General features: G+C 54.3%; 10 protein-coding genes across 10 annotated transcripts in view; 3 read left to right on the top strand and 7 right to left on the bottom strand.

The window, feature by feature from the left end:
• GUITHDRAFT_87963 (hypothetical protein) overlaps positions 1 to 788 on the bottom strand; it is a gene marked incomplete at its 5' end in the record, with an annotated part of 2,958 nt that extends 2,170 nt beyond the window's left edge. The window contains 6 exons of the mRNA XM_005829757.1: positions 137 to 197; positions 251 to 282; positions 367 to 426; positions 472 to 524; positions 569 to 630; positions 682 to 788. Coding sequence (XP_005829814.1) covers positions 137 to 197; positions 251 to 282; positions 367 to 426; positions 472 to 524; positions 569 to 630; positions 682 to 788 — 375 coding nt within the window. The remainder of the gene's footprint in view (positions 1 to 136; positions 198 to 250; positions 283 to 366; positions 427 to 471; positions 525 to 568; positions 631 to 681) is intronic.
• Positions 782 to 1,468, bottom strand: GUITHDRAFT_153451 (hypothetical protein; the record flags this gene model as incomplete). Its single annotated transcript, XM_005829758.1, has 1 exon — positions 782 to 1,468. A coding segment is annotated over exon 1 (646 nt), but the record flags the coding sequence as incomplete, so codon positions are not given.
• Positions 1,469 to 2,856: 1,388 nt separating this feature from the next.
• GUITHDRAFT_73657 (hypothetical protein) lies at positions 2,857 to 4,718 on the top strand (the record flags this gene model as incomplete). Its single annotated transcript, XM_005829759.1, has 4 exons — positions 2,857 to 2,914; positions 2,967 to 3,640; positions 3,930 to 4,045; positions 4,109 to 4,718. 4 exons carry the CDS (start codon positions 2,857 to 2,859, stop codon positions 4,716 to 4,718), a joined length of 1,458 nt encoding a protein of 485 aa, XP_005829816.1.
• An 869-nt stretch (positions 4,719 to 5,587) lies between these two features.
• Positions 5,588 to 6,052, bottom strand: GUITHDRAFT_61095 (hypothetical protein; the record flags this gene model as incomplete). The annotated part of the gene is made up of 1 exon (XM_005829760.1): positions 5,588 to 6,052. A coding segment is annotated over one exon (465 nt), but the record flags the coding sequence as incomplete, so codon positions are not given.
• Positions 6,053 to 8,332: 2,280 nt separating this feature from the next.
• Positions 8,333 to 9,053, bottom strand: GUITHDRAFT_153452 (hypothetical protein). Its single transcript, XM_005829761.1, has one exon. The coding sequence runs from the start codon at positions 9,013 to 9,015 to the stop codon at positions 8,821 to 8,823; it is 195 nt and encodes a 64-aa protein (XP_005829818.1). The 5' UTR covers positions 9,016 to 9,053; the 3' UTR covers positions 8,333 to 8,820.
• A 37-nt stretch (positions 9,054 to 9,090) lies between these two features.
• GUITHDRAFT_111206 (hypothetical protein) lies at positions 9,091 to 12,152 on the bottom strand (the record flags this gene model as incomplete). Its single annotated transcript, XM_005829762.1, has 19 exons — positions 9,091 to 9,250; positions 9,299 to 9,348; positions 9,412 to 9,447; positions 9,486 to 9,553; positions 9,605 to 9,668; positions 9,980 to 10,015; positions 10,059 to 10,089; positions 10,141 to 10,227; positions 10,292 to 10,359; positions 10,407 to 10,466; positions 10,742 to 10,799; positions 10,902 to 10,925; positions 10,977 to 11,028; positions 11,082 to 11,188; positions 11,242 to 11,291; positions 11,344 to 11,382; positions 11,435 to 11,482; positions 11,532 to 11,634; positions 11,683 to 12,152. 19 exons carry the CDS (start codon positions 12,150 to 12,152, stop codon positions 9,091 to 9,093), a joined length of 1,611 nt encoding a protein of 536 aa, XP_005829819.1.
• Positions 12,153 to 13,970: 1,818 nt separating this feature from the next.
• GUITHDRAFT_153453 (hypothetical protein) lies at positions 13,971 to 14,668 on the top strand (the record flags this gene model as incomplete). The annotated part of the gene is made up of 1 exon (XM_005829763.1): positions 13,971 to 14,668. A coding segment is annotated over exon 1 (556 nt), but the record flags the coding sequence as incomplete, so codon positions are not given.
• A 2,548-nt stretch (positions 14,669 to 17,216) lies between these two features.
• GUITHDRAFT_40360 (hypothetical protein) lies at positions 17,217 to 17,590 on the bottom strand (the record flags this gene model as incomplete). Its single annotated transcript, XM_005829764.1, has 2 exons — positions 17,217 to 17,347; positions 17,398 to 17,590. Coding segments are annotated over 2 exons (324 nt in total), but the record flags the coding sequence as incomplete, so codon positions are not given.
• Positions 17,591 to 21,758: 4,168 nt separating this feature from the next.
• GUITHDRAFT_49309 (hypothetical protein) lies at positions 21,759 to 22,871 on the top strand (the record flags this gene model as incomplete). The annotated part of the gene is made up of 1 exon (XM_005829765.1): positions 21,759 to 22,871. A coding segment is annotated over one exon (1,113 nt), but the record flags the coding sequence as incomplete, so codon positions are not given.
• Positions 22,872 to 24,174: 1,303 nt separating this feature from the next.
• Positions 24,175 to 27,432, bottom strand: GUITHDRAFT_140978 (hypothetical protein; the record flags this gene model as incomplete). Its single annotated transcript, XM_005829766.1, has 10 exons — positions 24,175 to 24,736; positions 24,851 to 24,930; positions 25,118 to 25,198; positions 25,360 to 25,469; positions 25,603 to 25,732; positions 25,978 to 26,097; positions 26,383 to 26,450; positions 26,723 to 26,777; positions 27,133 to 27,255; positions 27,316 to 27,432. 10 exons carry the CDS (start codon positions 27,430 to 27,432, stop codon positions 24,175 to 24,177), a joined length of 1,446 nt encoding a protein of 481 aa, XP_005829823.1.
• Positions 27,433 to 27,874: the final 442 nt, after the last annotated feature.

The raw sequence follows: 27,874 nt of genomic DNA on the forward strand, positions 1-27,874 counted from the left end.
GCGTTGCGCTAACTCACTGAGATATACCTGCGTCAGATTTTCAAAGTGAAAGTGGTCATTGGGGTCCTATTGTCTTCAATGTGACCGGTACGCTGCATAAGGGAGGGAGGGAGAATATGTAAATTTTGTGAAGGACCTGATAGTGCTCCCTCTTACGTCCTCTCTGCGTTGTCTCAAACCGCCAGCATTGCGGAAGGCTGGAGGCAGCCCACAAGTCAACCACCTCAAGCCCCTTCGAGTCAACAACAACCTGAACCACTTGACGGGCAGGATCATCTTCGTCTCTCCGGATTCAGTGGTACGTCCTACACAGTTAGCGCAGGAACAAGTCAGCGCATCCGATGGTAGTGGTGGGTGCAGGAAGACGGTGGGGTCACCTAAAATCATGCGGGCAAGAGTAGGGGTCATCTCGGGCCTGAGCGTCACCTTGAAGTGCATCAGTCTCTTGAGAACCAGCGTCAGGAGACCCACCGCGTATCCCGACTTGTCCACGAAGTTGTACATCTGCTGAGTGATCTCCTCTCCTGCGAATCGCCGTCAAGGCACCAGGGGCAGGGGCAGCAGCCACCACCTGCTTTCCTCTTGTACAGCTCCTCGTGCTCGAGGACTGGCGCGTCATACTCTTGGAACCTGACAGCAAACATCAGTCATGCTGTATCCCTCCTCCAGCAGGTCGATTACGCGAAGCGCCGGGCAACCTCCTTGAAGTGACCGAAGAGCCAGTTCCTGGCACGCATGTCTTCGGGGTAGAAGTCTCTCGTACCCATGACTGGCTCCACGGGGATCATGTGCTTGCTGGCCTTGCTGTCTTCCTTTCCCTTCTTCCCTTTCTCCTTCTTGTCGCCCTTGTCCTTGTCAGAGGAGTCTGCTGGCATCTTCGCTTTCAGCTCCTTGAGCTTGGCGACCTCGACGTCGATCTGCTCCTTGGAGAACGCAGAGGGATCACTCTTCACGGCCTCCTTCATGCTACGGATCTTTTCTCCTTGGCTCTTGATCTCAGCCTCCAGCGCCCCCACGTCCACCGCCGGGGCCTGCGGCTTCGAGACTTCACTGCTACTCGCTGGTGTCAGGGTCTGCAGGGCTTGAGCAAGGGCAGCCATTGGGTTCTCCGGCATAGACTTGAGAATCTCGTTCACTGCCTGCTCGATCCTCGCCTGCACCTGATGCTTCATCAGGTACTGCTCTGCATCCTGCAGCGGGCTCTTGGAGGCCGACGGCTTGCTCTCCGAGACCTTGCCCGCAGCCTTGGGCTCAGCACTGGCACCACTTGATGGAGCATCTCCATAGACAAACTTTCGGTTCATCTTCAGCTGGGTTCCCTGAAAGGACCAGTACTCGGACTCAAGGCTAGATCCTGCTGTGAAGGGCCCCTCCTGCGTGGCCGACGTTCTACTCACGGTCAGGTATTTCCCTTCGTACGTCCACTCCATCAAGTCAGCTGTCAGATGACGAAGAAGCGCTGGGCACTACAAAGAGGTGCAATGGTCAGCGCCAGTGATCAACACCCGACCAGTCGGGTGAGCAAGCTACATGCTCAGAGGCTCCAACAAAACGCGGTGGTTTGATCTACACCTCCTTCCAGCCTAGAGCATCATCACAACTGCAGCAACGTGCTGACAGCTGTCTCGTCCCTGCTATTGCCTGCATCCTCCTTCTCTCATCCACCAGCCTCACTTGCTCCCTCCTTCCGAAACTACTCTACATCCCTTTCACGAAACCTCACTGCTCAGCCTCTGCCATGTTTGTCCCTTTCTCCTCTGGCATCCACCTCACTTGCTCCACTTCCCTCGCATCATCTCCAGTATCCTCCCTCTCTCCCTCCTCCTCCTAGAGATCCTTCCCTCCCTACCTCGATCCGCGACCTCCCCTACCGCAACCCCCTCGCCATGTCAGCCCTCGTGTCGCTAAATTTTACTCAAATTCCATGGAATACCCACCTCCTACCCCTTCCACCATTTCCTAGGACCCTTCCTATAGCTTGCTCGCCTACCGTCAACCCTCTTCAACCCTTCCTGAAGTACTTTATGCTGCCCCTTATCAATTGGTATATTAATTTTGAGGCGGGTTTGCAAGGTTTGCACAGAGTACCCCGGGAACTTGAGACCCCCTTTTTCATTTCCAAGTACCCCTAGTATACTGACAGGGCGCAATGGGCAGGCGGTGGGGGCCGAAAGGTAAGGAGGGGCAAGGGGGAGGGAATGCAGTATGCGATGCAAGGGAAGGCAGAGATAGAGAAAATCTGATGTGTAGAGGAGATCTGGACATGATAAGGAGGATGAGGAGGCTGATGTGACCAGAGACGAAGTGAGAAGGAGTACCGTGGTGCAGGAAATCCATGGGAGGTTCAGTATTGCGCTGAAGGTGGACAGTCCAGAAGACCTAAAGATGAGATGGAAGGGTATCATATGGTTGTAGAGCCTGAAGTGGAGATGTAGGGTGGGTGATTTCTTCTGGTTGGTGAGCAGCTTGAGGGTACGACGGAGGATAGGGCGGACATGTTTGCGCTCGTTGCCACACTTGTTGTCGCGCTTTTGAGTGTGTAATTGTGTCAAGATCGAAGTCATAATCAAGTGCGCAGGGTTGTTCTTCCTTTTCACTGCAGCCTCCGGGCTACTGCCGGCGTTGGGCTGGCAGCACAGCATCCAATTCCTTCGTAACCCCTCAGGATACAGCAAAACGAGCACGTGCGGAGGGCTGAGGTCAGTTGGCCTCCATGGAAGGTCGTTGCCTTCGCTGGCAAGTCTCAGGTGCTGGCTGGATGTCATTCCTGTGAAGATGTCTTCTTCTAACGAAGCTGCCTCCTCCAGGCTCGGCAGGAGGACTTGCTCTCCTCTGCCATGCGGAGTTTCGCTCAGCATGAAAACCGACGATTCCTCAGTCCCAGTGACACTGCTGGGAGGCTTTCTTGGATCCGGTAGCAAGAAAGCGACTTGGATCAGAAGAGATCTCGTGACATGCTGTGACAGGGAAGACAACGATCCTGAAGCACATCCTCGAGAATCAAGTCGGCCTCAAAGTCGGAGTGATCGTGAACGATGTGGCGTCGGTGAACATCGATGCCAAGCTTGTGAGAGGGGTGACTTCATCCTCGGTCCCTGGAGGAAGCGACACCATCGAGCTGCAGAATGGCTGTGCCTGCTGTTCCATCAGCGACGAGCTCTTCAGCGCGGTGGAGAAGCTTGTGGAAACAGGGAGGGCGCGGGGCAACCAGTTCGACCACATCCTTGTGGAGCTGTCGGGGGTTGCGGAGCCCTCGATCGTCAAGTCGAACTTCGAGCGAGGGAAGGCAGCTGGACTGAAGTCTGCCCTCGATGCGAGGATAAAGCAGATCGTTACGGTGGTGGACTCGAGTGAGTTCGTGCAACAGTGGATGTCGGAGGAGCGGCTGGGGGAGGTGTCGCGGTTGGCCCCAGAGGTAGGGCAGGACTGTGCAGCTGCTCGAGCTGTGTCGGAGTTCCTTGCCGAGCAGATCGAAGCGGCCGACGTGGTCGTGCTGAACAAGGTGGACATGGTGGACTCCTCGACCGTAAAGACAACTGCTCGGATCGTTGATGGACTGCTCCACGAAAAGAAGCACAAACTGATCGAGACTAGCTGGGGAAAGATTCCGATCCAGTCTCTCTTCAGCGAAGATGCGGAGGTTGAGCAAGTTGCACATGAGGCGAAGCATGAGCACGAAGGTCACTCGCACGACGAAGCATGCCACGGTGATCATTGCAGCCTCCCTCCTGCTACTCCTGCTGATGCTCCTGCTGCTCCTTTTGCTCCGCTCCTGCTCTCCCTCCATCAGCCGATCACTGCTCCTCCTCCACCTGACCTGAGGCATCTGCAGACCCGCATTGTCAAGATCAGTCTCATGAACACCACCATGCTCACTCGCACGACGAGCATTGTGACGACCCCCACTGCACCGACCAAGGTTGTTAGAGGTTGACCTTTGCTGCGCCATCCTGACGCCTTCCGTAGCTCATGGACATTCTCATTCCCACGAGCAGCAGAAGACAACGGCAGAGGAGAAGATCGGAATCTCCTCGTTCGTCTACAGGTAGCCTCCTCCTCCACTCCGCTCCTCTCGGCCTCCTTTCCCTTCCTTGACCTTGATCGGCAGAGCACGAAGGCCCTTTGACACAGACCGGCTGTTCAAACTGGTCAAGAGCTGGCCCATACCTCGCAAAGACGCAGAGACGTACCTCTACAAACTGTTAAACGATCGAGAGTTCATCAAGGGTAAGGAGGAGACCTCCGACGGGCGGGTGCTGCAGCCGGTCTTCAGGAGCAAGGGCTTCATCTGGCTGGACAGTATGCCCACCAGGATTCGCTACTGGTCGCACGTGGGCAGGTACTTTGCGCTGGAGGATGCTGGGAAATGGTGGGCAGACACCGAGGAGAAGCTGCTGGAGGCGGTGAAGGTTGCGTCCCCCTCGGACTACGAGGCCATCATGAAGGATGACTGGGAGGGAGAGTTTGGAGATAGGAGGCAGGAGCTCGTGTTCATCGGGGCGGGGATGAAGGAAGAGGCAATCCGCAAGGCTCTGGACCGATGCTTGCTGACGGAAGAGGAGATGGTGAAGTTCAGGCAGGAGCTCGAGCAGGTGATTGAGGCAGAAAGCAACCCTCGCTTCAAGGTCGGAGACAAAGTGGTTTGCCAGTGCGGCACTTGGCTCCCCGGTAAGGAGGAGGAGGAATTAGGGGGTTGCCTGGCAGGAGTAGAGGAGTAGGTGGGGGGGAGGGTGGGGAGAGCAGGGGAAGGGGAAAGGGAGGGGGAAGGAGAAGAGGTTGCTGACTGCGGGAGAAGGTGTTGTCATCAAGATTGGATACCGAGAGCCTGATTGGCCCATCACCAAACCAGATGCTCCCTACCAGGTCTTGCCCCTCCCTGCCTGCATCGTGTCGATGGTGAATGTCGGTGAATGTGCAGGTGAAGCTGGAGGACGGGACTTTGATATACGTGCCGTTCGATGAAGATGATTTTATCCGACCGAGAAAGGGATGAGCGATGGACACTGGTGGTAGTGGGACTGGAGCAGCAAGCATGATGGGCGGTTTTTCATTTTTGAGGGTGTTTAAATCGAGTTCCTTTCTCGTACTCTTGTTGTGATCCAAGGAGTTGTGGAGGGAGCAGGTATGGAGAGCTACGAGAGTTATGATATCAAGCATGGAATAGAGGAGAAGATAGAAAAACAAAATTGGGCCGGGGGGAGGTGGGGCGGGGGGGATGAGGGTTGGGACGAGCGTGAGAAGCAAAGATAGATATCGACCGGCAAATCAAGACAGGGGCCACGATGATCATAGACTCTCCAATGCCTTGCGGAGACGAGAGCCGAGACTCTTGACCTGCTTTTCATCAACAGCATGATTGAATTCTGGCATCTGTCACAGATCGATGTCATGATGAGCAACGGTGCAAGGTGAAGGAAGAGAAAATGGAGAAGGGAATGATAGCGAGGAGGGCAAAGGAGGGAATGAAAAGGACGTGAGAAGAAGTACTTACGGCATAACTGTACTTCTTCTTCGAGGCCCGGGGAGGGTCTGGCTGATACTCCTCGAACGCCTGGAGCTGCTTCAAGATCGCCTCCTTCTTTGCCCTGAAATGCTGGAACACAACGTCGCGGAAATCCGCCGGGGGGTTGAGGATCTGATGGCAAATTGCCCTGTTGAGGGTGTGGAACCCGACACTCCTGTTGTAATGCTGCGACGAAGACTGGGTGTAGGTGCTCTGCTCAGTGCCAGGCTCGTTGTAGTAGGGCTCCTTCACGAAGACAAGCCCCTGGATGGAGACGAGGACTTGAAGGACTGTGGATTTCTCCGCGATCCACGACGGCCTGTCCCAGGTGCCGAGGAGGGACAGGCAGACATAACCATTCTCATACAGGTTGGGGTTGAACTTGTCCGAAGTCCCAGTGATGGTCAGGTGCTTGACACGTGGAGGAGCGTTTGGATAGTCCGAAGGGAGGAGGATGTCAAACTCGAAGCAGCCGTTGGCGTACGGGGTGTCCTCTGGTCCTGTTATCATTGCCTTGATCAGCTCGGGCCTGCTCTCGTCCACCCGCACAAAGATAGAGGAGGAGGAGGAGATTGGCAGGCTTGAGCTAAGTGACGCTATCTCCGTCATGATCCTCCCCATCCTCCCCTTGACCGTGAAGCTCGCAGAGGAGTTCTTGACCGTACGCCCCATCCTCATGTCATACAGCTTCCCTATCGCCTGCTCATCAAAACGATCCTTCAAATTCACCATTCTGAACTTGAGATCATTGACTGCATCCACGTATTTCTTCTCCTCCTCCTCCGCATCTCTTTCGATGCCCTTTTCCCGCGATGAGCTTTTGGCAAGTGACAGCCCCGCCTTGCGCTTCCGGCTGGTTGTGCTCATCTCATCATCATCATCATCATCATCATCAACCACGATCACTGCGTTTCTTGCCCCTTGGGTGGCTCTCTTGTGGACCTTCTGCTGCACCTCCATAAGTCGAAGGCAGAAGCTCGACATGGCATCGGTCTCCTCCTCGCTCGCTTGCACTCCCTCAACAAACCTCATGTACGTTTGCGCCTGAGCATATAGGGAAGTGATCAAGTCAAGGATACTGGAGCCAGAACTGCTAGAGTCCTCCTCTCGCCCTGCTGCTGGAGCAGGGCGGTTCTGCAGGCTCCTCCTTTGTCTGCTCGCACCGTTGTGCTGGAGAGTCTGCTTGGTGTCATCAGCCCAGTCAGAGAAGGGGATGGGGAGGAGCTTGCACAGGTCATGGTCGCTTGCCATGAAGTCAATGAAGTCCAGGAGGCCATCATGCATCGTAACTCTTGACCTGATCTCCGTGAGACAGTCCACCGACAGCAGCGACACCATCATCCTCCTGAAGTTGGGGGACCGTTGCAGCACGTTGACGACCTCCCTGAGGCTGGAGAAGCTGTCAATCTCTTTCTGCAGACTCCTCAGCCTCTTCCGGAACAATCGCTGCTCTGCCGTAGTAGCCTTGAGATTAACAGCACCTGCGCAAACTAGCTAAGAATGCAAGCGCTACACATGCCCCGCTCGCATTACCCATGTCTTCCAATAGATTCAACACCCTCTCTGGGCTGCGAACCTGCTCGCTGCCTGGTTCCTCATCGGAATCCAGCAGAATGCTGTCTTCCTTCAAATTTCCTGTAGTTGCACTTATCTCCATCTGCCAACCCACCGAGTCAGAACGAACCGCACCAAACCTCCAAACCGCAAGCAAAGAAATTTTCAATGCATTGGTGTCTTGTTGTTGTTAATACCACCTCGTCCTTTTCTCGTCCTTGCCTCTCGGTCGCATCAACCATGGAATTCCTCTTGTGAGTTGCTAATCTCTGCCAATCGACCCAAGTCAACTATTCTTTTTGACCTTTCTAGGTCATCTCTACCATCTGCACAATTTGTCGCCCTTTGTTTTCCTCCCCACCCATCTCCTCTCCTCATTCCTTCGTCTTCCCATGCTTGCTTGTCGACCTCGTGGTCGCCATGTGGATTGTTGTCGTTTTTGTCATCCTCTTTCTTCCCCTCCTCCTCCTCCTCTTCCCGGTCATTCGCTTCAAGCATCGTACTTTCCCACCATATGGTGAGTTGGTAGGGTCTACCCCTACCCCCAATCTTACCCCCACCCCATCCAAATCACCCTCATCCATTGGACCCCTATATACCACTGCAATAGTACCCTATCGAGATCCTGGTAGGCACTACCCCTTCAGACACCCACAAGTAGAAAGAAATGATTCTCAGTTGTCTACCCTCACCCCCCTTTTATCCCTAGTGTTTGGCTCAAGAAGGGGTACACAAGCTTAGAAAAGAGTACCCCTCCCCCAGCGAACAGAAGTTCTACCCCAGCCCAGCTTCACAATCGAATTTCAGGATTTGGGAGGGGTGGTTATGAAGTTTGTGGAAGAATTCCCGTACCCCTCTTTCTTCCCGTCAAGACCATCCCTTGACCAGGTACTTTGTCTGTAGATGTGTCTTAGGGTGGGGTAGTAAATTGTTCTATTCAGTAGGGGTACAGAGATAGAGCATATATGGGGTACTCTGGTTGAAGTATCATGTTATTATGGGGTGGGTACTAGTTACAAAATCAAGGGGTAGGTGTGAAACAATGGGGGTGACAGGATCAAGTTTTAAATGAGAAGGGTGGGGGTATTCTGAACCCCGGGGATTGTTGAAAAGTTTTGCGGTTCATGTGGGGTAATGATTTTGCAAAGGGGTTAATTTGAAGGGTGGAGCAGAGAAGGTCGGTTTTAAAAATCAATGGAGGGGTAGGGGGTGAGTATGGTGGGGTAGGTGGTTGGTACTGAAAAGGCACCATGCTATCGACGTTGGTCAGAGGAATTTCGGCGAATCAAGTGGATAAGATTGTGAGCTGAACGATGCAAGTGTAATGATGACAAGGATTTTGATGAAGTTGATACCAAGATGAATCATGAGATGATGATGATATGAATGAGAACGATGATGCTGCTCAGATAAATGTGAGACGATGGAGGACAGAATAAGCATGTTGATATGAAGTATGGCACGATAAATCTGAGACGAGCGAAGAATTCATTTGCTGGCTTCATGACTCTGACATGAACATTGAGTTGTGCCTGTGTACGTGTGCTCTGTGAACATGCAGATAAATTTTCGGTGTAGTTGAAATGGTGGAATGGGCGACAACCGCTCCCATGATTTCGCATCATCGTGGTAGAGGATACGTTGTGTGACTTGTCTTACAAAACTCTTTTTTCAAGTGTAGAGATATTTGCGGACATTTTTTTAATGTTAGATTGTTGTGTTTTGACACCTCTTTGTCTCGTTTCGTGGACCTCTCCTCCTCGCTACTTTGTGTTCGGGTCTCGGAACAAACTCTTGACTCTTGCCCCCAGGCTGCATTGAACGATGCAGGATTCGTCGAGAAGTTTGCACGCGACAAGTCCCGCATGGGCGATGCGCGAGCTCTCGGGGCTACCATGGGAATGTAGGCATGCCTCAGGAGCGTGATGTACACTAGTAGGCATTCTCCAGCAGTGCATTTTGAGTGCAATGAACGAGAAGTGACGATGTTTGAGTGATTTGATTGGATGGACCTGAATTGTGTGGTTCCTTGGCTATTTGATTTCAAATTCTACATGCATACCTACTTCTACACAGGATATTCCAAGCTTGTTGCACAGCCTGTAGTTTGCGTGAGAATGGCATAGGAGATCAAGCTTGCTCACTTCTTCCTCCTCGTTGAGATGTTCGACAAAAATGTCTGGTATCAACCCGCTGGAACAAGGGGTGAGATCAAGCATTGTCGTGATCCCTTAACTTCACCTCCCCGCAATGCCACAGTGCTTAGGCGAGTCGAACTTGGCGATAGTCAGCTGTTGCTCGACGTTAGACAACAGGCGCTGAGATGATGCTTGTTAGCATCGACGGGATGGTACCTGCACGCCACTCCGATCGGAGAGCCTCACGATCGCCTGCAAGCCTCAGTAAGCAAAGAGACAGACACTCTCACGAGGAGGTCAGGGATTGCCTGAATGGTTCCCTTGCCGAATGTTGTCGTGCCCACCAGGATAGCTCGACCTGTCAAGTCTACTCACTCTCTGCATGCTGAACAGGGCACTCGAGCTCGACCGGAGTCTCTTAGAGCCGCAGCAACCAGCTCGCTGCTGGAGGCTGTGCCCTCGTCGACAAGGATCTTGATGCACATCAGACATGAAGGAGCAGAGGGGTAGGACTTGCCATGATGGGCACGTTGGAGGGGATCAGTAAGCTCTCACTGCAGGATCACTTCACTAACCAGCATCAGGAGCATAGAGATACATACCTGCAGGAAGAAATCGTCTGCTGGTGGCCGTGGGTCCCGTAAAAATGCACAATGACCTGTTGAAGAAATGAAAGGAAGTAAAAGGTGGGGCGAGGAAAGGATATGAGAGGATGTCGACAAGGAAAGCAGCAGAGGAAAGAAGCAGAGAGAGCAAGCTGGATGACTGAGGTGGAGCATCTGACCTCCCCGTTGGGCAGGACGGATTCACATAGGCTGATCTGCGAGCAGTCACTTCTTGCTACAAGTTGCTTCTGTCTTCACCCCCGATCTCAACAAGCCGCCCATGTTGCCCCTAGGGAGGGCGCGATAAGGATGGGAAGAGCGGGAGGTGAGTGCTTCTGACCTGAGATCCAGCATGTAAAGATCGATACCTCCTTCTCGGTGCAGCCGGGTGACGGCTTCTTCCAGCTTCAAGGAGGTGAGAAAGAGTCTGTCATCACAATCCTCTTGCCTCCGCCATAGTCTTCGTGTTGAAATCGAAGACGCGAAGGTACCCGACGTCCTTGTTTCTAACGATCCCATCCTGTTTGATGCTGCAGGCCATCCGCATCCCCCAGGCAGCCTGAGATGAAGCTGAGCTGCAAGCTTCACTCACCTCCCTACCGCAACCTCCTCCGACGGCATCTTACTCCTCGTCAACTCGATCACGGAGGAAGGAGGCTGATGCCTCTGCAGCGCGATGCTCAGCAAGCTGCTCCCTAGCGAGCAATCCGGAGAGCAGGAAGAGGATGGAGGGGAAGGGATGACTTTCAGGGAAAGTTTGGATCCTATCGATCACAATCAGACAGCAGTTTGTGCCTTCTTGCAACGCCTCCTACCCGGAGCTCCTCTGAGCTCCTCTTCCATCTCCTCCCTTGTCCCCTCACACGACAGGCTGCCATGTGTCACTGACGACCAAACGACGGAAACGTGGCCGCTAACCTGCTCTCCTCCGTTACGATTACATCTCCTCTCTTCAGCCCTGCTGCGTCCGCTGGGCCGTTGGGACGAACTCGCCGGATCCTGCCCGCAACAACTTCATTCCCTCCTCCTGTTATCCTTCATCCTCCTTCTTATCAACATCATCATCCCCTCCTACTCCCTCTCCCTCTTCAGATCTCTTACCAGAGCGAAGGAGAGAAGCGAATACTGGGCAAGCAATCGTCAAGATAGCAACATGGACAAGTGCGCCTGAGGTACCGCGAGCAAGGCAGGCCATCGTCATCTGAGATGAATAGACTAGCCACGAATCCTGTGACAGTCCCTTACAAAGTTTCCTTTGGAAAGGATGTAACTCTGAGGTACCTCTCTGCAGCGACAGTCCAACGTCCCCTTCCTCCTCGTCCTCCCCGTTGGGGTCAATCACTTGGATCAGCTCGGTAAGCTGGCTTGGGCGGTAGAACCTTGTGTATCTTAGGCAACATCACCTTACGGCACAAGAAGCAGAAGGCTAAGTGAGAACAACTTGTCTGGAAGGCTCGAGACCATCGTGTCGATCAGCCCGTAACATTCATCCTGCCCGACGACAGGAAAAGTTCACAAGGCGACTAGGCAGCAGCAGCACTACCCGGGTTTCTATCTTGCGGCCCCGGATGAGTCGAGGGATCTGCACGAACCATCTCTTAGGTAAGGATGGGGAGAACGTGCAAGACCACGACCTCATCCCATGTGACCACCTGGTTCTTGCTAGCCCCAAACAGCTTGTTCTGTCCACGTCGTCATGCCCCCTTCCCCCTTGCCAGACGCATAACATACAAGTTCCGGGGAATCCAGTCTCTGCATACAGAGATCACTTCCCTTCACATTCCTGCTATCACTTGCCTGGTTCAATGCGTTCTGGTCGATGAACTCTTTCCTCCTGCCGCTCTTGTAAGTGAGAAACCTGACTCAAATGTCTTTCGCCTACACAAGGTCCCAGGCCTCCAACGCCAGTGAATGATACGCTGTGAGCTGTACCCCGCCCTCCCCCTCGTCCCCCCCTCCCATCCCTTCCTCTAACTTCTTGGAAGGCTCCCACTTGCCGTTCCATAGAGGTCTGTCAGAGAACGCGAAAGCAATGTCCCCCACGCGTCGCTCCTCTACGTTGCGTACACCAGGACCGTCCGCCCTCAGCAGCTCGCATGAGCGACTGCTCGTAGAGTGCAGACTGAACAAGAGGAGGAACACCAACAACATGTGAACGCGCAGAGCCGACATCGCCCTCAGGAACCCCCACATGACGATGCGGGCATGGCCGACAAGCACTTGGACGAGAGCAATGAGACCTAACATGGCACCACCTGCGCGCGGGATCAACAGGAGGCGGTAGAGACAGGTAGACTGGACCCGAACGACGAAGATGCTGCGGCTCAGCCTCCGCTGCGCTGCCCCTCGCATCCCTGAGGGGGATCGAAGATCCAATGGGGCAACCGACCTGATCGAGAGCCCCTGACCTCTCTCCAATCCTGCTTCTCCTCGTGCGGATGGCCAAGAAGCGTGGCCTACTTGCCTGGCGGCGAGACGAAGAGCTGAAACCCTGAAGACAGCATACTCGCTGCATTGTCAGCGCTTCGTGACCCGGATAGGCAGGAGGGCCCCGCAAGCTCGTGGGTGGATCTAGAAAAGCATCGCCCGGGAAGCTGGAGAAGAGCAGGAGGATGAGTTTCAGCACTGGCATCCTCGCTGTCCCTAGGAACGTAAGAAGTTACCATCGATCTGAAGATACAATTCTTGGCTGCCCACACAAACTGATGAGCTTGCAAGTCACAGGATTGTGCGAACATGCTGCTACACCAATCTTGCCTCCTTGTGCAGCCTTGCTTACCTTTCTCTCTTCCTCCTCTCCCTCTTTCCTCTGGATCTGCTTCCCCTCACTCGCTGTCTACGATTCCTTCCTCCTCCCATATGATCAGCCCGGACTACTGAGAGCCTGATTGCCCTCGTACAGATTTTTAACTTAACTTTGAGTAAACATCATTACTGAGCGGCTCAGTGACTTTGCCACTCGGAGTGTATTGAAGGCCGGCCACTGGGGGCGGCAGGCCTGACTCTGTGAGTCGGAGGGCCGTCCGTCACGGCGTGGCAATCAGGCCCTGACCTCAGTGAGAGTCTGAGGGAGGCTTGACAGGGGGGCTGACTACTGCGCAGGGGCCAGCCGCTCCGCGAATCGGACTTGAACTTGCCTTAAAGGGCGTGTAGAATTAAAACATTTTACAAGGTACCAGGAAACGATAAGCTAAACATCCAAAATTACTTTTAATCACAGTTTTGAACATGGTTTGAATTTCAACAGTACAGAATTTCAACCTGCGCGAATCACACGCCGTGTACCCCCATTTTCCCATGCACCACCCCCTTGAAAATATGGGACGAGAACCAACGCGGTTTGACCCCAGAATGCCACGGAACGGCCTGCGGGCCGCCCGGGCCGCAGTCCGACAGTCCGATCCGATCACTGTCAGGGTCAAGCCTCTTCGATTCGGTGACTCTCCTGATTGTCTTCCGAAGTTCGTACGGGCCGGAGTCACGGTACTAATCTTTAACTCAGTTAACCGTCACGGTGGAAGTTTGAGTAGTAAAGGGTCGGGCGTCCCGAGTCCGGGTGACCCGGCGTACGGCGCAGATCCACGAGGCGAACCGGGAGGCCGCGAGTCACAGTCACTCGAGTCGGGCCCATGTCTCAGTTCTTCAGTAATGAAGCTACCGGGGCGGTTCTCTGATCACAAAAGAGGGGTGGGGTAGAGCGAGACTCACTCTTGGCCGTGCTGATGAATATGAGAAATGGTTGAATTTGGGGGTGGGGTACTCAAGGAGGGGGTGGGGGTAAACTTGTGAAGTCGGAGAGTCGCGATGGAAGAGACGAGAAGGGAGGGAGGGAGGGAGGGAGGGAGGGAGGGAGGGAGGGAGTATCTACGAAACAGAATGAGAAGATGGACGGATGTTTAGAAGTAGAGATGAACGTGATGCAGGAGGGAAACGTGGTATGGGATAGAATCAGGAAGAGGATTCGAGGGAGGACAAGTTAATCCCTTGCTGTCAAACACGAGGAAGGAAGGGCAGCAGATGAAACATGTACGCATCCACATAGAATGGAACTAAGAATATACATGGGAAGAGAAATCTTTGAACGATGATCAGTGACATCGGAGTTAGGTTTGGTTGCGAGGGTGTACATTTCGGCAACTTGTTGCTGACATGGTGGCGCAGGTAATGGTGAGCTGTGGAGGGTCTTCTGAGCGTCAGCTCCCAAGTGGGATATCTGCGTTGAATCTCGACTGAGGTGGTTGGCAAAGGCGGGCTGTAGCATGGCGTTTATTCCCGGCTTCTCGGCTTCAGAGGCAGGGATGAGAGTGGCCTTGGACGGCATGGATGAGGATGGCCGCTTGACTGAGATGTACCGCACGTCTGATGAGGGATGGGAGGCAGCGAAGAGCGAGTTCGTCATGACGAGCACCAACGAGTGGGGGTCCCCGACCTGCCACCACTACTTCGCCATCCAGTTCGTCGAGTGTGACTCAGTCTGCTGGCGCATCGGGGTTGCCCACGAGTCCTTCCCCTCCTACGACTTGTGGACCTGGTTCAAGACCTTCGAGGTCGGCGAGCCTCCTCCTTGGGCGCTGCTCTTGGCCGGCGGCAAGTCGAGCATCATGGCGTATCCCCCGAGCATAGTGAAGTCAGGAGGCACTGAGTTCAACCTAAAGCGGCGGAAGCCTGTCTCCGTACCCAAGCTAGACTCGAGCCTCTACTTCGACCGGGCTGGACGGCTGCGCTTGCAGGCCGGGGACATCATCGGGGTTGGCTGTGACATGGGAAGCCACAACAGGGACGTGGTCGTCAGCTTCTACATCAACGGGGTCTTGATCCACGACCCGCTACACTTGTACGCCAGCCCTGAAGAGAGGTGGGTGGCGTTTGTGTGTCTTGGCAACAGCAAGTGCCGAGTGAAGATGATCAAGAACTCTGAGGCGACGTGGGACCGGCCAGAGCAGTTCGCCATCAAGAAGGCCGACTTGAGTATGGGCAAGGGGAAGCCGACCTTTGATGGGGCCGGGTGGCTGTCAATCCAGAAGATGTTCGGGGGATGGGAGAGGTCATGGTTCGTGCTGGGATCAGACGACTTCTTCTACGCTCCTAACCCGAAGCTGCAGATCACGTTGCACAAAGGAAAGGGTCTAGATGTGATGGACCTCAACGGTTTCTCGGACCCTTACGTGCAGATCAGGATCGGGGCGGAGAAGTTCTCGTCCTTCAGCTCCACTGCGGGCACGAAGAACAAGAAGGGGGAGGTGATGTGGAACATGCAGACGTCCACGATCAAGTACAAGACGCTGGAGCCTGAGTGGCAGGAGACGTTTGTGTTGGACATCGTGGACCTGGATGGGTGGGTGACCTTCTCTTGCTTTGACAAGGATCAGTTCTCTGCCGACGACCTGATCGGAGAGTTCTCCTTGCCGTTGAGGGAGATCGAGGCCGCTTCCCACAAGGCGTCCACTATCCCAAAGTTCCTCCACCAGTGGTACTCGATGAGCAGGAGCAACTCCAAAGTCTCGTCGGGGAGCCTGCAGTTGTCGCTCATGCTGATCACCGAGGCCGAGACGGAGCCGCAGGAGTCGCAGAAGAAGAAGAACAAGAAGAATGACAAGGTCAAGAGATTCAAGCTCGACTCCATCACCAACATCAGGAGGGGCAAACTGGATACCGACTTTTCGTTCGACTACAAACAGACGCTGGTGAACTCTACTTACAACCTGCGATGCGACAAGCCTGCGATGCGAGAAGGTAACAAGAGAGGGGGAGGGGGAGGGGGAAAAAGATAGGCGGAGAGAAAAGCGACTGACGCCCAACGTCATCCTCCTCTCCATCAGCTGACGCTACCTCCTTGCTCCTCTGCTACACCCCGTTGACTGCGACTGACCTGTCCTTATGTAGAATGGGTAAAAGAGCTCAGCTTCGCTACCAAAGTGCGAGGTGATCGCATCCTCTCCTGCCCTCTCGCCTTGTCTCATAAGTTCCTCAGAGATGGGAGCCAAGGCAAGGACGCGACTGTGCGAGACGTTGAAGAGACCTGTGCGCTAAACATCTTCTGACTTGATCTCCTCCTCATCCTCCTCTCCCCATCCCCTTCTCCCTCCCCCTCTCCCCTCTGCTTGTCTTCCTTTCTTCGATCCCCTTCCTCCTCCTCATATTGACAGTGCATGATCTTATTCATCCTAGAAACCCGAGAGAGGATCGGATGGCAAGCCCATCCTCGTCATGGATCCCTCCAACGACATGAAGTCTGGATTCTCTCGTGTCGCGGTATCCTCACTCTAATCCCCCTCTCCTCTTCCTCCGCTCACACGTTTTCCTCCCAGCGGAGGTGGAAAGCACACCCCCTGTCCCAATTTTTCCTCAACAACCAGGCGATCAAGTTTGAGTATCAGGTGTGACAGCTTCTCGCTGCCTCCTCCTCCCCGTTTGTCTCCTCCCATTTCTCTTCCCCCCTCCTCCATCTCATCGACAACGATCATGATGAATCCACGTCAGTGCACGGACAACGACGTGGATGAAATTGCCGAGGCTCTTGCTAACAATCAATGGTGCACAGTCCTCCGCCTCGACAACCTCAGCAAGGTGACTCCACTCTCCTGCTCCTCCAGTCTCTTCCCCCCTCCCAGCCTTGCCCTCGTTTTCACTGTGGCCGTGGGCGAAGCCTAACAGCGGTCGCAGCCTGGGTATATCACTGACGACGGAGCCACCCGACTCGCTGAGAGTCTTCGGGTGAACACCGTCCTAAAGGTCTTCACTCCTTCCTCCCCTACCCGCAATCTCCTCCGCTCTCTTCCTCTCCTCTCTCGTTCTCTCTTCCCCGGCCTCACTCCATCTCCTTGGCTCTACCCTGCTTGTCTCCTCACATTCGTTCCACCAGGAGCTGCATCTCGGAGGCAACCTCATCAAGGATGCGGGCGCTACGGAGCTCGCAGAGGTTGTGGACGAGGGAGGACTTGACGAGATTGACGAGACAGCAGGCGCTCCGCACCAACACGACGCTTGTCAAACTTACGCTGGACGGGAACGAGATAACGTCACGAGGATGCGTCAGCTTCGTCGCCGTCCTTGAAGGATCCTCGCATCATCCTCCCAACCTGACGCTCGAGGAGCTCAGCCTCAAGGTGACGGTGCTGCTGCGCCCTTCATGCTGACTGACTTGGATCGATGTAGTTGAATAAGGTACCACACCTCGAGTCCGGGAGGGTCGCCAACTGCTGGATCGCAGGGGACGCCTTGTGAAGCAGCGAGCATTGAGCACAAATGTAACGAGATTGCACAAGCCTGAGAGGATCTTAGTGACATCTTGTGTCGATTGCATTAAAGTTATTTGTGCGAGGCAGCGAAATATGTTGTCTTAACATACTCGTTTTCGAATAGCTTGACAACACCAGTAGCCTGCGATTGAGTCAACAGGAATGTTCTCGTCACAAGCAGAGAGCATACAAAAGTCGTTGCCAGGGAGATAGTGAGGACAGTGGCGAGAGCCAGGGGACCATAAGGGTCGTCAAAGCTGCCCTCGTCCTTTCGCCTTATGCGTCTCCTCCTCCAGAAGAAAGTGTTCACTGAACCCACGGCATGTCAGCGCAACGGGGCGAGTGACCTCTGGACTTACTTGCGTACACACAGAAGCAGATTGCCGTGATGACAAGCACGTTGCTCATGATCTGAATGGCCCCGGCCTGGCTCGAGTTCGCCTTCCCGAAAGCCACGAGAGCAGACGCTATTGACCCGAGGGTCACCGACATAGAAAGCCAGTTGAGGAATGTTCTCTCGTTGGCGAGGAACGTCTTGGGCTCGACGCGAGTGATTCTGTTTGGCGGCTCTATCGGCGCACAGCATGCGCAGACTTCCTCGAACGCAGCCATCTGCGATCAGCACGTCAGAGGAGCTCGAAACTTAGCGAATCACGTGGGTATTAGTTCAGAATCTTACAAGGTCAGCATTTCCCTGCAGCCGACCCCTCCCATCATTGCCCAAGACAAGTACCGAGGGCACAGCTCGATCACAACCCCACCCTCAACCAATTCAGATTCCTCCAGCTGTCTCACGTTTCTCTAGGCCCACAGGTTCCAGGAAACCGAGCCTGTTGCGCTGCCGCTCTGATTTCTAGTGCTGGCTCTCGATCGAGTACGGGACATCGACCATCATCGAGTACAGGACTTCGACCATCATCAAGTACAGGACTTCGACCATCAGGGGAAGCCATTTGTCTCCTCCACTAAATCTATCAACAGAGAGTGTCTCCTCCACTAAATCTGTCAACAGCCGTTTCCTGTATGACCTTCTCCACCGCCTCCTTGCCTCTTATGTTCTCAACCATGTCTTACTGCCTCAAACACCTGATCTCTTCCAACATCCTCACTCTTTTTCAACTTTATCATCAGTGGCCCCTCGCAATGTCATCGCATGCTAGTTTCTTCCGTGCTGCCCCTCAATCTTGTCCTTTTCGATGTTCTGCCTCTGCCGATCAATCCCTTCCAGTTCGTTTATCCTGTTCTTCCTCTCTTACGATAAAACTTCTCCTCGCATCTCTTTCTTGCTTGCTTCTCCTTCGTCGGTCCCTCCCCTCGTTCCCTCCCCTCCCCTCCTCCCTTGTCGCTTCCTCTGCATCTCCCTACCATCCGGCTTGCCCACCCCACCCCTCTTGAAATGCCACCCCGACCCTGTCACTCACCACAGAACTACCCGTCATTGCTAATCTACGTCCCGAATCAACCACCCCTACCCTTTCCAAGTAGGCCCACCCCACATTGCTGCACAATCCCGGGCGACAATCATCCACCCCACCCCAGAGGACGGAAGATGTTAAATACGTATCTTAATTAAAATAACGCCGCCACTGCAGTCACACACGTTTGATCAGTCACGAGAACCGCCAGGCCCGAAGGAGAAGTTGATCGGTAGACTATCTCCGACGTGCCTAGCCGGTTGACCCAGCGTTTCCCGCTCGCTACCCCACAGCATTGAATGGCTCGAATTAAATTACACAATACTCAAATTTAAGTTACTCCCACTCCCGTCTCAGTCACTGTCCAGTAATTCGCAACGATTCGTAAAAAAACTAAAAGATTTGAGAGCCAGTCATCACCCCCACCCCCCCCAATTACCATCATTTTACATGTGCATACCGGGTCTCAAGAGACCCCAGATTCCTCGCCTCACCCTCATCATAACAAGTGCAAAAATGCACCTTATAAAAAGGAGGGTGGTCGGAGTTGGATCAACCATTATGACGGGTACTTTGATGTGGTCAAATCCAGTAGAAACCACCGGTGTTGAAAAAAAATTACCCCACCCCCCCTTTCTGTCCAAGTACGTCTCCTCGTCTAGAGACGTAAGAAGCACCCACCCGTATCTACCAACTACCCCTACTATTCATCCTCTATTCTTCTGTGGACAAACGGGGTTGTCCGGAATTTTTCCTGTCTACCCTGGACCAGAGTTTCCTTAGAGCCAGGACCCCCTCCCCCCCCCCCCCCCCCCCGTCCACTCACTTCTTTGCACCCTACCCCCATTTCTCCAATGCTACACCCCTGTCGCTCAAATGTTTACTGCACCCGACGGTCTCCCATTCGTGACCCTGGACGTCTACGCCTCCCCTCGTGGCTGTAGGACCCTGCCGCAATGGAGTACCCCACCCCCCTGGGAACTCCTACAGCCTTCCCTATCTTCCTATCTTTCTTGCTATCCGACGCAACCCTTTTGTGGCGTCCCACCCCGAATGATAGTCTCTATCGTACCCCTCATAGACCACTCCTACCACCCACCCAATGTTTTTCGATGTATTACTTTTTTTAGTCACTTCACTTTCCCGCCGCCATTCCTCGGTACCCACCCACTACCGCACGATTCCTACCCACCTTCAATTACTGAGAACCCACCCCATTGGATTGCACCAGGCAACAAGACCCTGCCATTCAACTAGCATCAGCCACCCCACCCCACCTTGTCAAATTCAACCCCACCCCCGCTGCTCCTAGTATCCTCGGGTACGCCCCTCTGCGCGGCACCACATGCAGACAGCAGGGGAGGAGGGGGGGGAGGGGGAGGGGAGAGGCAGGAGAATCGATCGATCGCTTTCTTCGCGTGAAATGACGTCGTCTTGCCGCATGCCTCTCAGATCTCTTGGCTAGCCTATGGCCCCGGCAGTGAAGCATGTTTGCGGACGGTTGTGAGTAGTGGACGTCAGTTCCACGTTTTCTAGCGCGAGAGCGACGAGGGAATCGAGGTGTTGTATAGAAATAATGGATTAGAATCGGTTGGATAAATGTTCCCCAGCTCGTATCAGAAAAAATACAAATGAGATCCCATAGCTTAGTGTCTGTTCATAGCGATGGAAGACAAACTACAAAATGGTTCAGGGGCTGGATCGAGAAAGAGTTCAACATTAGGAACCTATAAACTTCTTGGCTGTTTGCTATATTTGAAGAGAATCTGTCGCTCAATGAGTTTCTAGATCATGATGTGGTTGTATCAGGTTGATTGTCCGGCATGAAGTTCGGTGTTCTCATCGAACAGGCCGCCCGCGCGGACTGGGCAGCAAATTACGTCAACTACAAGGTGAAGCCTGGATGTTGCTCGGACACGCATGATCGATTTACATCTTCTGACATACCTTAATCAGAGGGCGAAGGATAAGATCAAAGATCGTGTTGATATCCCCACGTTCAAAGCTTTCATCGCGGAAGAATGTTCCAAAGTAGAACGATTTTACAACACCAAGTTCGAAGATATCGAGCAGGAGAGCGAGCAGCTCACTGTCATGATGTCTCAGAAAAGCTCGGTGATAGCAACAAGCATTCATGCTCAATGTCTAGTTGACTATTTCATGTAGCAAGTAGCTGGGCTCGTCAAGAGATCTTGGAACCACACCGAGGACGTCAGAGGACTGTGATGCTGGAACGGTTGTGTGGCTTGATGTGTGACTCAAAGGCTAGGTACGACTTTGGTCGTTTGAACTATGAGGGAATCCGCAAATCCCTCAAGAAGTATGACAAGGTCATGAAGACCAAGGATCAGATTTTGCAGGTACCTGTTCAAAGTGCAGGATGACATATTGGCGACTAACCGGTTTGCTTCTTTAGAAAGTGTATTTTGAGGAGTTGAAGAAGCAATATACCTTCTTCAACTTTAGGACAGACGAGAAAGTGAAGGTATGGTTGTCGTGTTCGACATGACCTCTCCTCACCACTCTTCAAGGTGCTTTTAGAGAAGTGCGCGGCGTTCTGGAATCAAGATGATGCTGTCTCGAAACTGAAGGGAGCGAGGTATTCAAGGACATGTTGCTTCGAGGAGCACGGGAACTGAAGTGTACACCTGTAGCATCACCGAGATCAAGGAGCTACTCCCTGACTCCTTCCCTCTCGTGGATCAGATTGCTGATCAGAACAAGACTCAGCTTGAGCCGCTGACAGAGGAGGAAGACGAGGATGATGAGGATGAGAAGGCTGAGCGACAAGAAGTGGATGAACACGGCCCGCAAGAAGGCACAGATGAGGAGAACGATTCTCACTTTGAACGTGATTTCGCAAAACAACGCAACAAGAAGCCAGGTAATGAGGAAAATTGGTGGGCGAAGGTCGCTGACAAGTCGTCGTAGAATGGAAGAAAATGCTTGCTGATTATCAACTCCTCAACAATGTTCTGAAGCAACTCGCAGCTGTTGCGGGTGGCAAAAGCCTCGCAACTCCCATGGTTGCTTCGCTTACGATGTCTGATCACCCTGAGGCCGCATACGGCGCTTCTCCAGAGATTATCTACGAAGGAAAATCGTTCAAGGAGGTTGATTGGTTCAGAATGGTGGATAAGGAGATGGAATTTGTGTCCAAGGTCACCAATGCGGAAATCATGCGTGTCAGGTCTGGGCTCTCAACGTTGAGGGACCGCTGTGAGCAGTGGAGCAAGGAAATGAAGGACAAGAGTGCTGAGCAATCTGGCGCCCGTGCGCGAACCATGCTCACGCAGTTGGGTGCCTTGGAGGCAGAAGCAAAGCAGCTGGGTTCCGACTTCCTTGCCCTGGAAAAATTTGTCAACTTGAACTACCAAGCGTTTGAGAAACTCCTCAAGAATCACGACAGACTGATGCCGCACACCCCTTGCCATCAGTTCTATATGGCCAAATTGAGGAACCAGGATTGGATCCGTAACGACTTCTCGGATGTCTTTGTGGCATTGTCGGATTGCCATTCTCTTTTGCGTCAAGACGATTCTGGAACTGCCAACAACGATGCAAAGCAGGACTTTGTTCGTAACACGAAGAAGTACTGGGTACCTACGGAGCACGTTTCTTCCTTGAAGCACTTGATTCTGCAGCATCTTCCTGTCTTCCGTGTTTGGACTGGTGGCGGGGACTCTCAGCTTATCAACTCTGTCTACTTTGACAACCGCCAGATGCAGCTGTATCACGGAAGAATGGACAAGACTCCAGGAGCCATTGCCCTTCGCCTTCGATGGTATGGAACTGAGATCAAGAGTGTCTTTGTGGAGCGGAAGACTCACTTGGACGCCTGGACTGGGAATGTGTCGGTGAAAGAGCGCTTCGTCCTCGACGAGCCACTCGTCGTTCCGTTTTTGAATGGCAGCTACACCGTGAACGAGTTCGCAGACGACATGAAGAGGAAGGGCAAGAAGGACTCGGATATCCAGGAGGCTTGCAAGCTGTTCTCCCAGATCGCCAGGGTCATCGAGTCGAAGCAACTTGGCCCGACCGTCCGCACGCAGTACATGAGAACGGCGTTCCAGATTCCGTTCGATGCGACAGTTCGCATCTCCTTGGACACCAACCTTGCCATGGTAAGGGAGGACTGCTGTGGATACGCATCGACCATCACGGAGCGTTGGCGGAGGGATGAACGCATCCCCGTTAAGGCCTCGGAGCACACCCACTTCCCTCATGCAATCCTCGAGGTCAAGCTGCAAGGAGACGTGGAGAACCCCCCACGCTGGGTCAAGGACCTCCTGGAGTCTGGCATGGTGACCGAGGTCTACAAGTTCTCCAAGTTCATCCACGGCTCTGCCGTCCTGCTCACCGAGTTGGTGGCAGCTGCCCCCTACTGGATTGATGACGTGTCGATCCGCGACTCGGTCAACGCCTCGGCTCCCTCGGCTGCCAACAAGGCCAGGACCACCAAGATCGGAGCCATGGGTGGAGGTCAAGCCAGCCGCAAGAAGGAGGACGACGAGAGCAGCAGCATTACCTTCAGCGATGGACAGTCCAAGAGCGCAGGAAGGGTCAGGGCACTTTCCCGGGAGGTTCCGGAGGAAGAGACCCATCCTCTTCTCGGGCAGATGAGGCCGACCACGGGCCAGAAGGGCGCTAGACCCGGCACTGACTTCCTCGGACGACATGTGTCGAGGGCTGCCGGCGGAGCGGATCCCCAGGATCAGGACATGTGCTCCTGCTGCGGACTCGGCTCCTCCCAGAAGACGCTTCCACGAAAGGTTCCTGTCCGAATCGAGCCCAAGACCTACTTCGCTAACGAGAGGACGTTCCTTTCTTGGTAAGTTGTTGCATCATCCCTTGCGCTTCCTGTCCATTCTCGTGTTCATGTACTCACCCCCGCTCTCTACAAGTCTGCAGCTCTCCCCTTCCTCTCTGCTGTCACTGTTTCCATTTCGTGTCGCCTCCCCTTGCTCATCTTCCCCTGGGCTCGACCTGGCTGACGCGCTTGGCAGGATGCACATGTCCGTCACTCTGGGGTCCATCTCCTCAGCTCTGACCGTCTTCTCGGAGGGAGACACTGCTCACGGCGCCGGAATCCAGATCATGTCTCTCTTCCTCACCCTCGTCGCCACCTTCTTCGTTGCCTCGGCTGCCTACACCTTCTGGATTCGAAGAGGAGCCATCAGGAAGAGGGAGGACACTGGGTTGGATCAGGTGGTGATGCCTGTCTTCGTCGCGTCGACCCTGGTGAGCCATCTGGCCTTCTCGCTCTTCCTGAATCCCTCTTCCGCTCCTCGCCCTCACCGCTGCTCCTGCCCCGTGCTCATTCTTGAAACCATCCATCCTCTTCGTCCTCCTTCCCTCCCTCCATCCTCTTGGGTCCTCCTTCCTTCCCCCTCCTCCCTCTTCCAAATTCCCTCCCTCCTCTCCTCTTTTTCTCTCGTCTCTTCCTCTCCTCTCCTCCTCTCCTCCGAGTGACGCTTCCTGTAGGTGTTCTCGCTCATGGGGGTACTTATCACCAACCTGGCTGAGGTGAGCTCGAAGCCTGCTCCTCAGTGAGGAGCCTCGAGCTCCTTGACGTCTTACCGTCTCCCTTGGAGGAGGAAAGGCAAAAAAGAATTTTATTGACTTCACCGCCCGATTCCCCACTCTCCGTATCTTCCTCCTCCTCCTCCTCCTCCTCCTCCTCCTCGTCCCTCTTCCTTGGCTCCTCGCCCGTGTATGAGTTCAATCACCGTCGCTGTCGGGGCTGCACATGACGAGCTGAGGGTCGTCGCTGTCTTCACCATCCTTGTCCTCCTTCAAAGGCATGAGCTTGTCGGCCGTGCGCATCTCGACTTCCTCCTCTCCTGCTCTCGTTGTCGCACCTTCCCTCACGTCCGCTTCTTTCCCAACAGTCGTAGATGCTGTTTGCTCTCTCCTCTTCGCCGTCTCCGCTGCCTCTTCCTTCCTTGCCTTCTCCTCTGCTTCTCTCCTCCTCACTGCCTCCGCTTCTCTTCTTTTGGCTGCCTCCTCCGCTTCTCTCCTCCTCGCTGCCTCTTCTTCCTCCTTCCTCGCCGCCTCCGCTGCTTGCCTTCTCTTGGCTGCCTCCACCTCCTTCCTCTTCGACTCCTCTGCATCCATGGACTCTTGCTGCTTCAAGTTGACCGCATCGGCTGCAGCAAGAGCAGCTGGTCTGTGTGCTTGACTGGAGGCAGCTACAGGAGCCTCCTTTGGCCTCTGAGTCGCCCCTTGGACGTCACTCGTTATCTCCATGGCGTCGTGGGAAGAGGAAGGGAGCAGGGGCGTCCTGCGATGGAAGAGCGTGAGGAGTGGTAAGGGAGAGAGGGAGCAGGAGACGGGGAGGTGGGAGGGGAAAGAGAAGGAGCAGGGGGAAGGGAGGGGGAAGGGAGCAAAAGACCACCTTGATGTTTCCTCTTGCCGCTGCGGGTGTGAGGGAGGCTGCGATTCGATGATGGGAGCTTGCAGAGAAGGAAGAAAAATCTTGACGAGACGTCAAAGGGCGGCGCGAGTGCACGGCATAAGTAGGAAGAGTAGGCGCAAAGGGAGAGGTGAAAACGAGGAGGAGAAGCAAAAATGAGCAAGAGCAGGACAAGCAGCAGCAGCAGCAGCAGCAGCAGCAGCAGCAGCAGCAGCAGCAGCAGCAGCAGCAGCAGTGAGAGACATTTACCGTAGGGGCTCGTGGGTGCATGAGGGAAGGAAGCGCCTGAATGGCTAGCGACGAGAAACTTCGCACCTCCACACAAGGATCCTGCGAGGTAAATCAGAAGGACAAGGACAGGAGCAGAGGCACAAGGAAGACAAGGAGGAGGGCGAGGAGAAGATAGACGAGGATGAGGGAGACGAAGAGGGAGAGGGAGAGGGAGAGGAAGCAGAGGATCTGGAAGGGAAGATGAGGAAGGGCAAACTCACCTGCGTGGCAAAGCGGAAGACGCGCATGACGAGACCAGAAGCAGGAGGAACGTTGACAGGAGCTAGTAGAATCGCCCAAGCAACCTTGAGAGCAGCGAGACGAACTTCTCCTGCTGCAACTATGAGATGGAGAGATGGAGAGGAGGAAGCAAACACGCAGGAGGGCAAGAGAGGAATGGAGGAGCAGGAGCAGAAAGGGAGGGAGAGGTAGAGGAGGGAGAGGAGGAGCAAGAGTAAGAGGACCTTGTTGTCTGGCGGTGTCGGCGAGGAAAGCGGTCTGGTTGTAGGAGAGGAGGAGGTAGGCGATGACTTTGCTGCTGACTTCTCTTCTCACTGAGCCGTCGAGCACTGAGCCGCAGACCATGACAGCTGACTGGAGGAGAGTGAGAAGCAGGACAAGAGGAGAGAAGAGGAGAGAAGAGGAGAGAAGGAGGAAGCAACGAAAGTGGAGCGAGCTAGAGGAGAGAAGATGGGGACGTCAGGAAGTGAGGAGATGAGAGAGAGGGAGAGCAAGAGGGAGAGACAAGAGCAGCAGGAGAGGAGGTGGCAATGGAAGAGGAAAGAGAGGTAGGAGGAAGGGGAGAGGGAGGAGGGGGTGAAGGGGGAGGAGGGTCAGACCTCTATCAGGTGAAACGAGGCTGAAAGAAGCTCGGGAGCAACGGCAACATCTGTCTGCTCCATCATCGTCTGACTTGAGCTCTTGCCCTCCATTTTCGCTGTCCTCCTCCTCTTGTGCGCCTGCCATGCCCGCCAATCGTTAGTCCCTCCAACAGGCAAGACGAGGACGAGGACGAGGACGAGGACGAGGAGCCTCAAGCAACGAGATTTCTCTTCATGCTTCTCAGATAGCAAATATTCAAAAGTTTTGTGTCTCTCACTGGCTTCTCAACAGAGGTAGGAGTAGGAGGGAGGGGGGGGGGGTGGACGAGAGAAGAGGACGAGGGACAAGCAACAAGGCAGAGGAGGAGGGGGAAGGAGGAAGGGGAGGCGGGAGAGGGGGAGGAGAAGTGGGAGGAGTTTTACCCTCTGAACATTCGCCTGCACGCTACTGGTCATGCCGCTGATGGAGGAGGAAGCAGCTTCTACGACATCTGCAGCTATAAGAAGAACTTCTCGACAGAAAATCTTCTCGCAGCTGACGCCCCACTGCCATGTCATGTCAGGGATACTGCCTTCCTCTACCAACGAAACCTCCTTCTCCTCCTTACATCTCCTCCTCCTCCTCCTCCTTCCCCTCCTCCTTACATCTCCTCCTCCTCCCTACAATTCCCCCTCCTCATACCTCCTCTTCCTCTCACCCGTCCTGCAAGCCCACCCCCTGATCCCCCTCAGTCCCTCTCCCCGCTCCAATTCCTCCTCCTACCTCCGTCAAACAGCATGTCGCTGCGTCCAACAGGGTCAACGTCATTCGTAAGTTTCTGCGGTCACAGTCAAGTCCTCCCCTCCCTTCCCATCCCTTCCCTTCCCTTCCCTTCCCTTCCCTTCCCTTCCCTTCCCTTCCCCTCCCTTCCCCTCCCTTCCTCTTGCCTCCCTCACCTTCGCTGCAGCATGGAAGTCTTGGACATGGCAGACAGCAGGCAGGAGGAGATAATCGTCATGAAACACAAGCCGTGACGCCGAAGCCTCTTGACCAGCGACATCTGAAAAACATCCAAAACATCATCATCATCATCGTCGTCGTCTTCATCATGATCATGATCATGATGATCATGATAATCATCATCATCATCATCATCATCATCATCATCATCATCATCATCATCATCATCCTACCAGCAGCTCGAGCGCATGGCTCTGTATCTTTGACACCACCAGGCTCGCCACGTCAGGGCTCAGCAGTGACTCGTGCGCGAAGCTTCCTTGCTCCGCCATCTTCTCCTCCTCTAGCATGAACACCTACCACCCCTTTCTCAGACCCCCTCCTACACCCCCCTTGCCTCCTCCTCGCTGCCGTACTCGCTCGACGGCAGTGATGATGCGCAGGGCCGGAATGCCGCAGTCCGGGTCGAGCTGGAGGCGACCGAGGAAGCAGGAGCTCATTGCGGCGGTGAGGCCATGGAAAAGATTCGCCATGGCAAGGGAGAGCTTGAAACGCTCCTCCTGCCTGCTCCTCCTTCCTGTCCAGCTGTGAGGGGAGGAGAGCAGAGGCAGGGGAGGGGCGAGGAACGGGTAACCAGCAGACGAGGAGGAGAGAAGAAGAAAAGTGAAATGCGTTATGGGAAGAGGGTGGGGGGTGACAGAGGGGGATAGCAGAGGAGAGACGGGCGGGGGGAGGAAGAGGAGGAGGAGAGGAGGTGCAGGGGAGGAGGAAGAAGAGAGGGAGGGGGGTTACCGTGTCGCTGGAAGAGGGGGGTAAGAACTTCTAGGGATGAAAGGTTTTCTTCTCTTGGCCCACTGGAGCCTGTAGGGACAACGAGGAACAAGGTCAGTGTTAAGACAGCCCATCGCTCCTCTCACGCATATCGCTCCACCCCCCTGCTTCGCTATCTCATCACTCCCTTCCCTCCCTCCCTCC

The sequence above is a fragment of the Guillardia theta genome, assembly GCF_000315625.1.
Source record: "Guillardia theta CCMP2712 unplaced genomic scaffold GUITHscaffold_50, whole genome shotgun sequence".
NCBI classification, from domain to species: Eukaryota; class Cryptophyceae; order Pyrenomonadales; family Geminigeraceae; genus Guillardia; species Guillardia theta.

Excerpts from the sequence above, each read along its gene's own strand:
- GUITHDRAFT_153452 (XM_005829761.1), bottom strand. The coding sequence starts at position 9,015 with ATGCACTGCTGGAGAATGCCTACTAGTGTACATCACGCTCCTGAGGCA.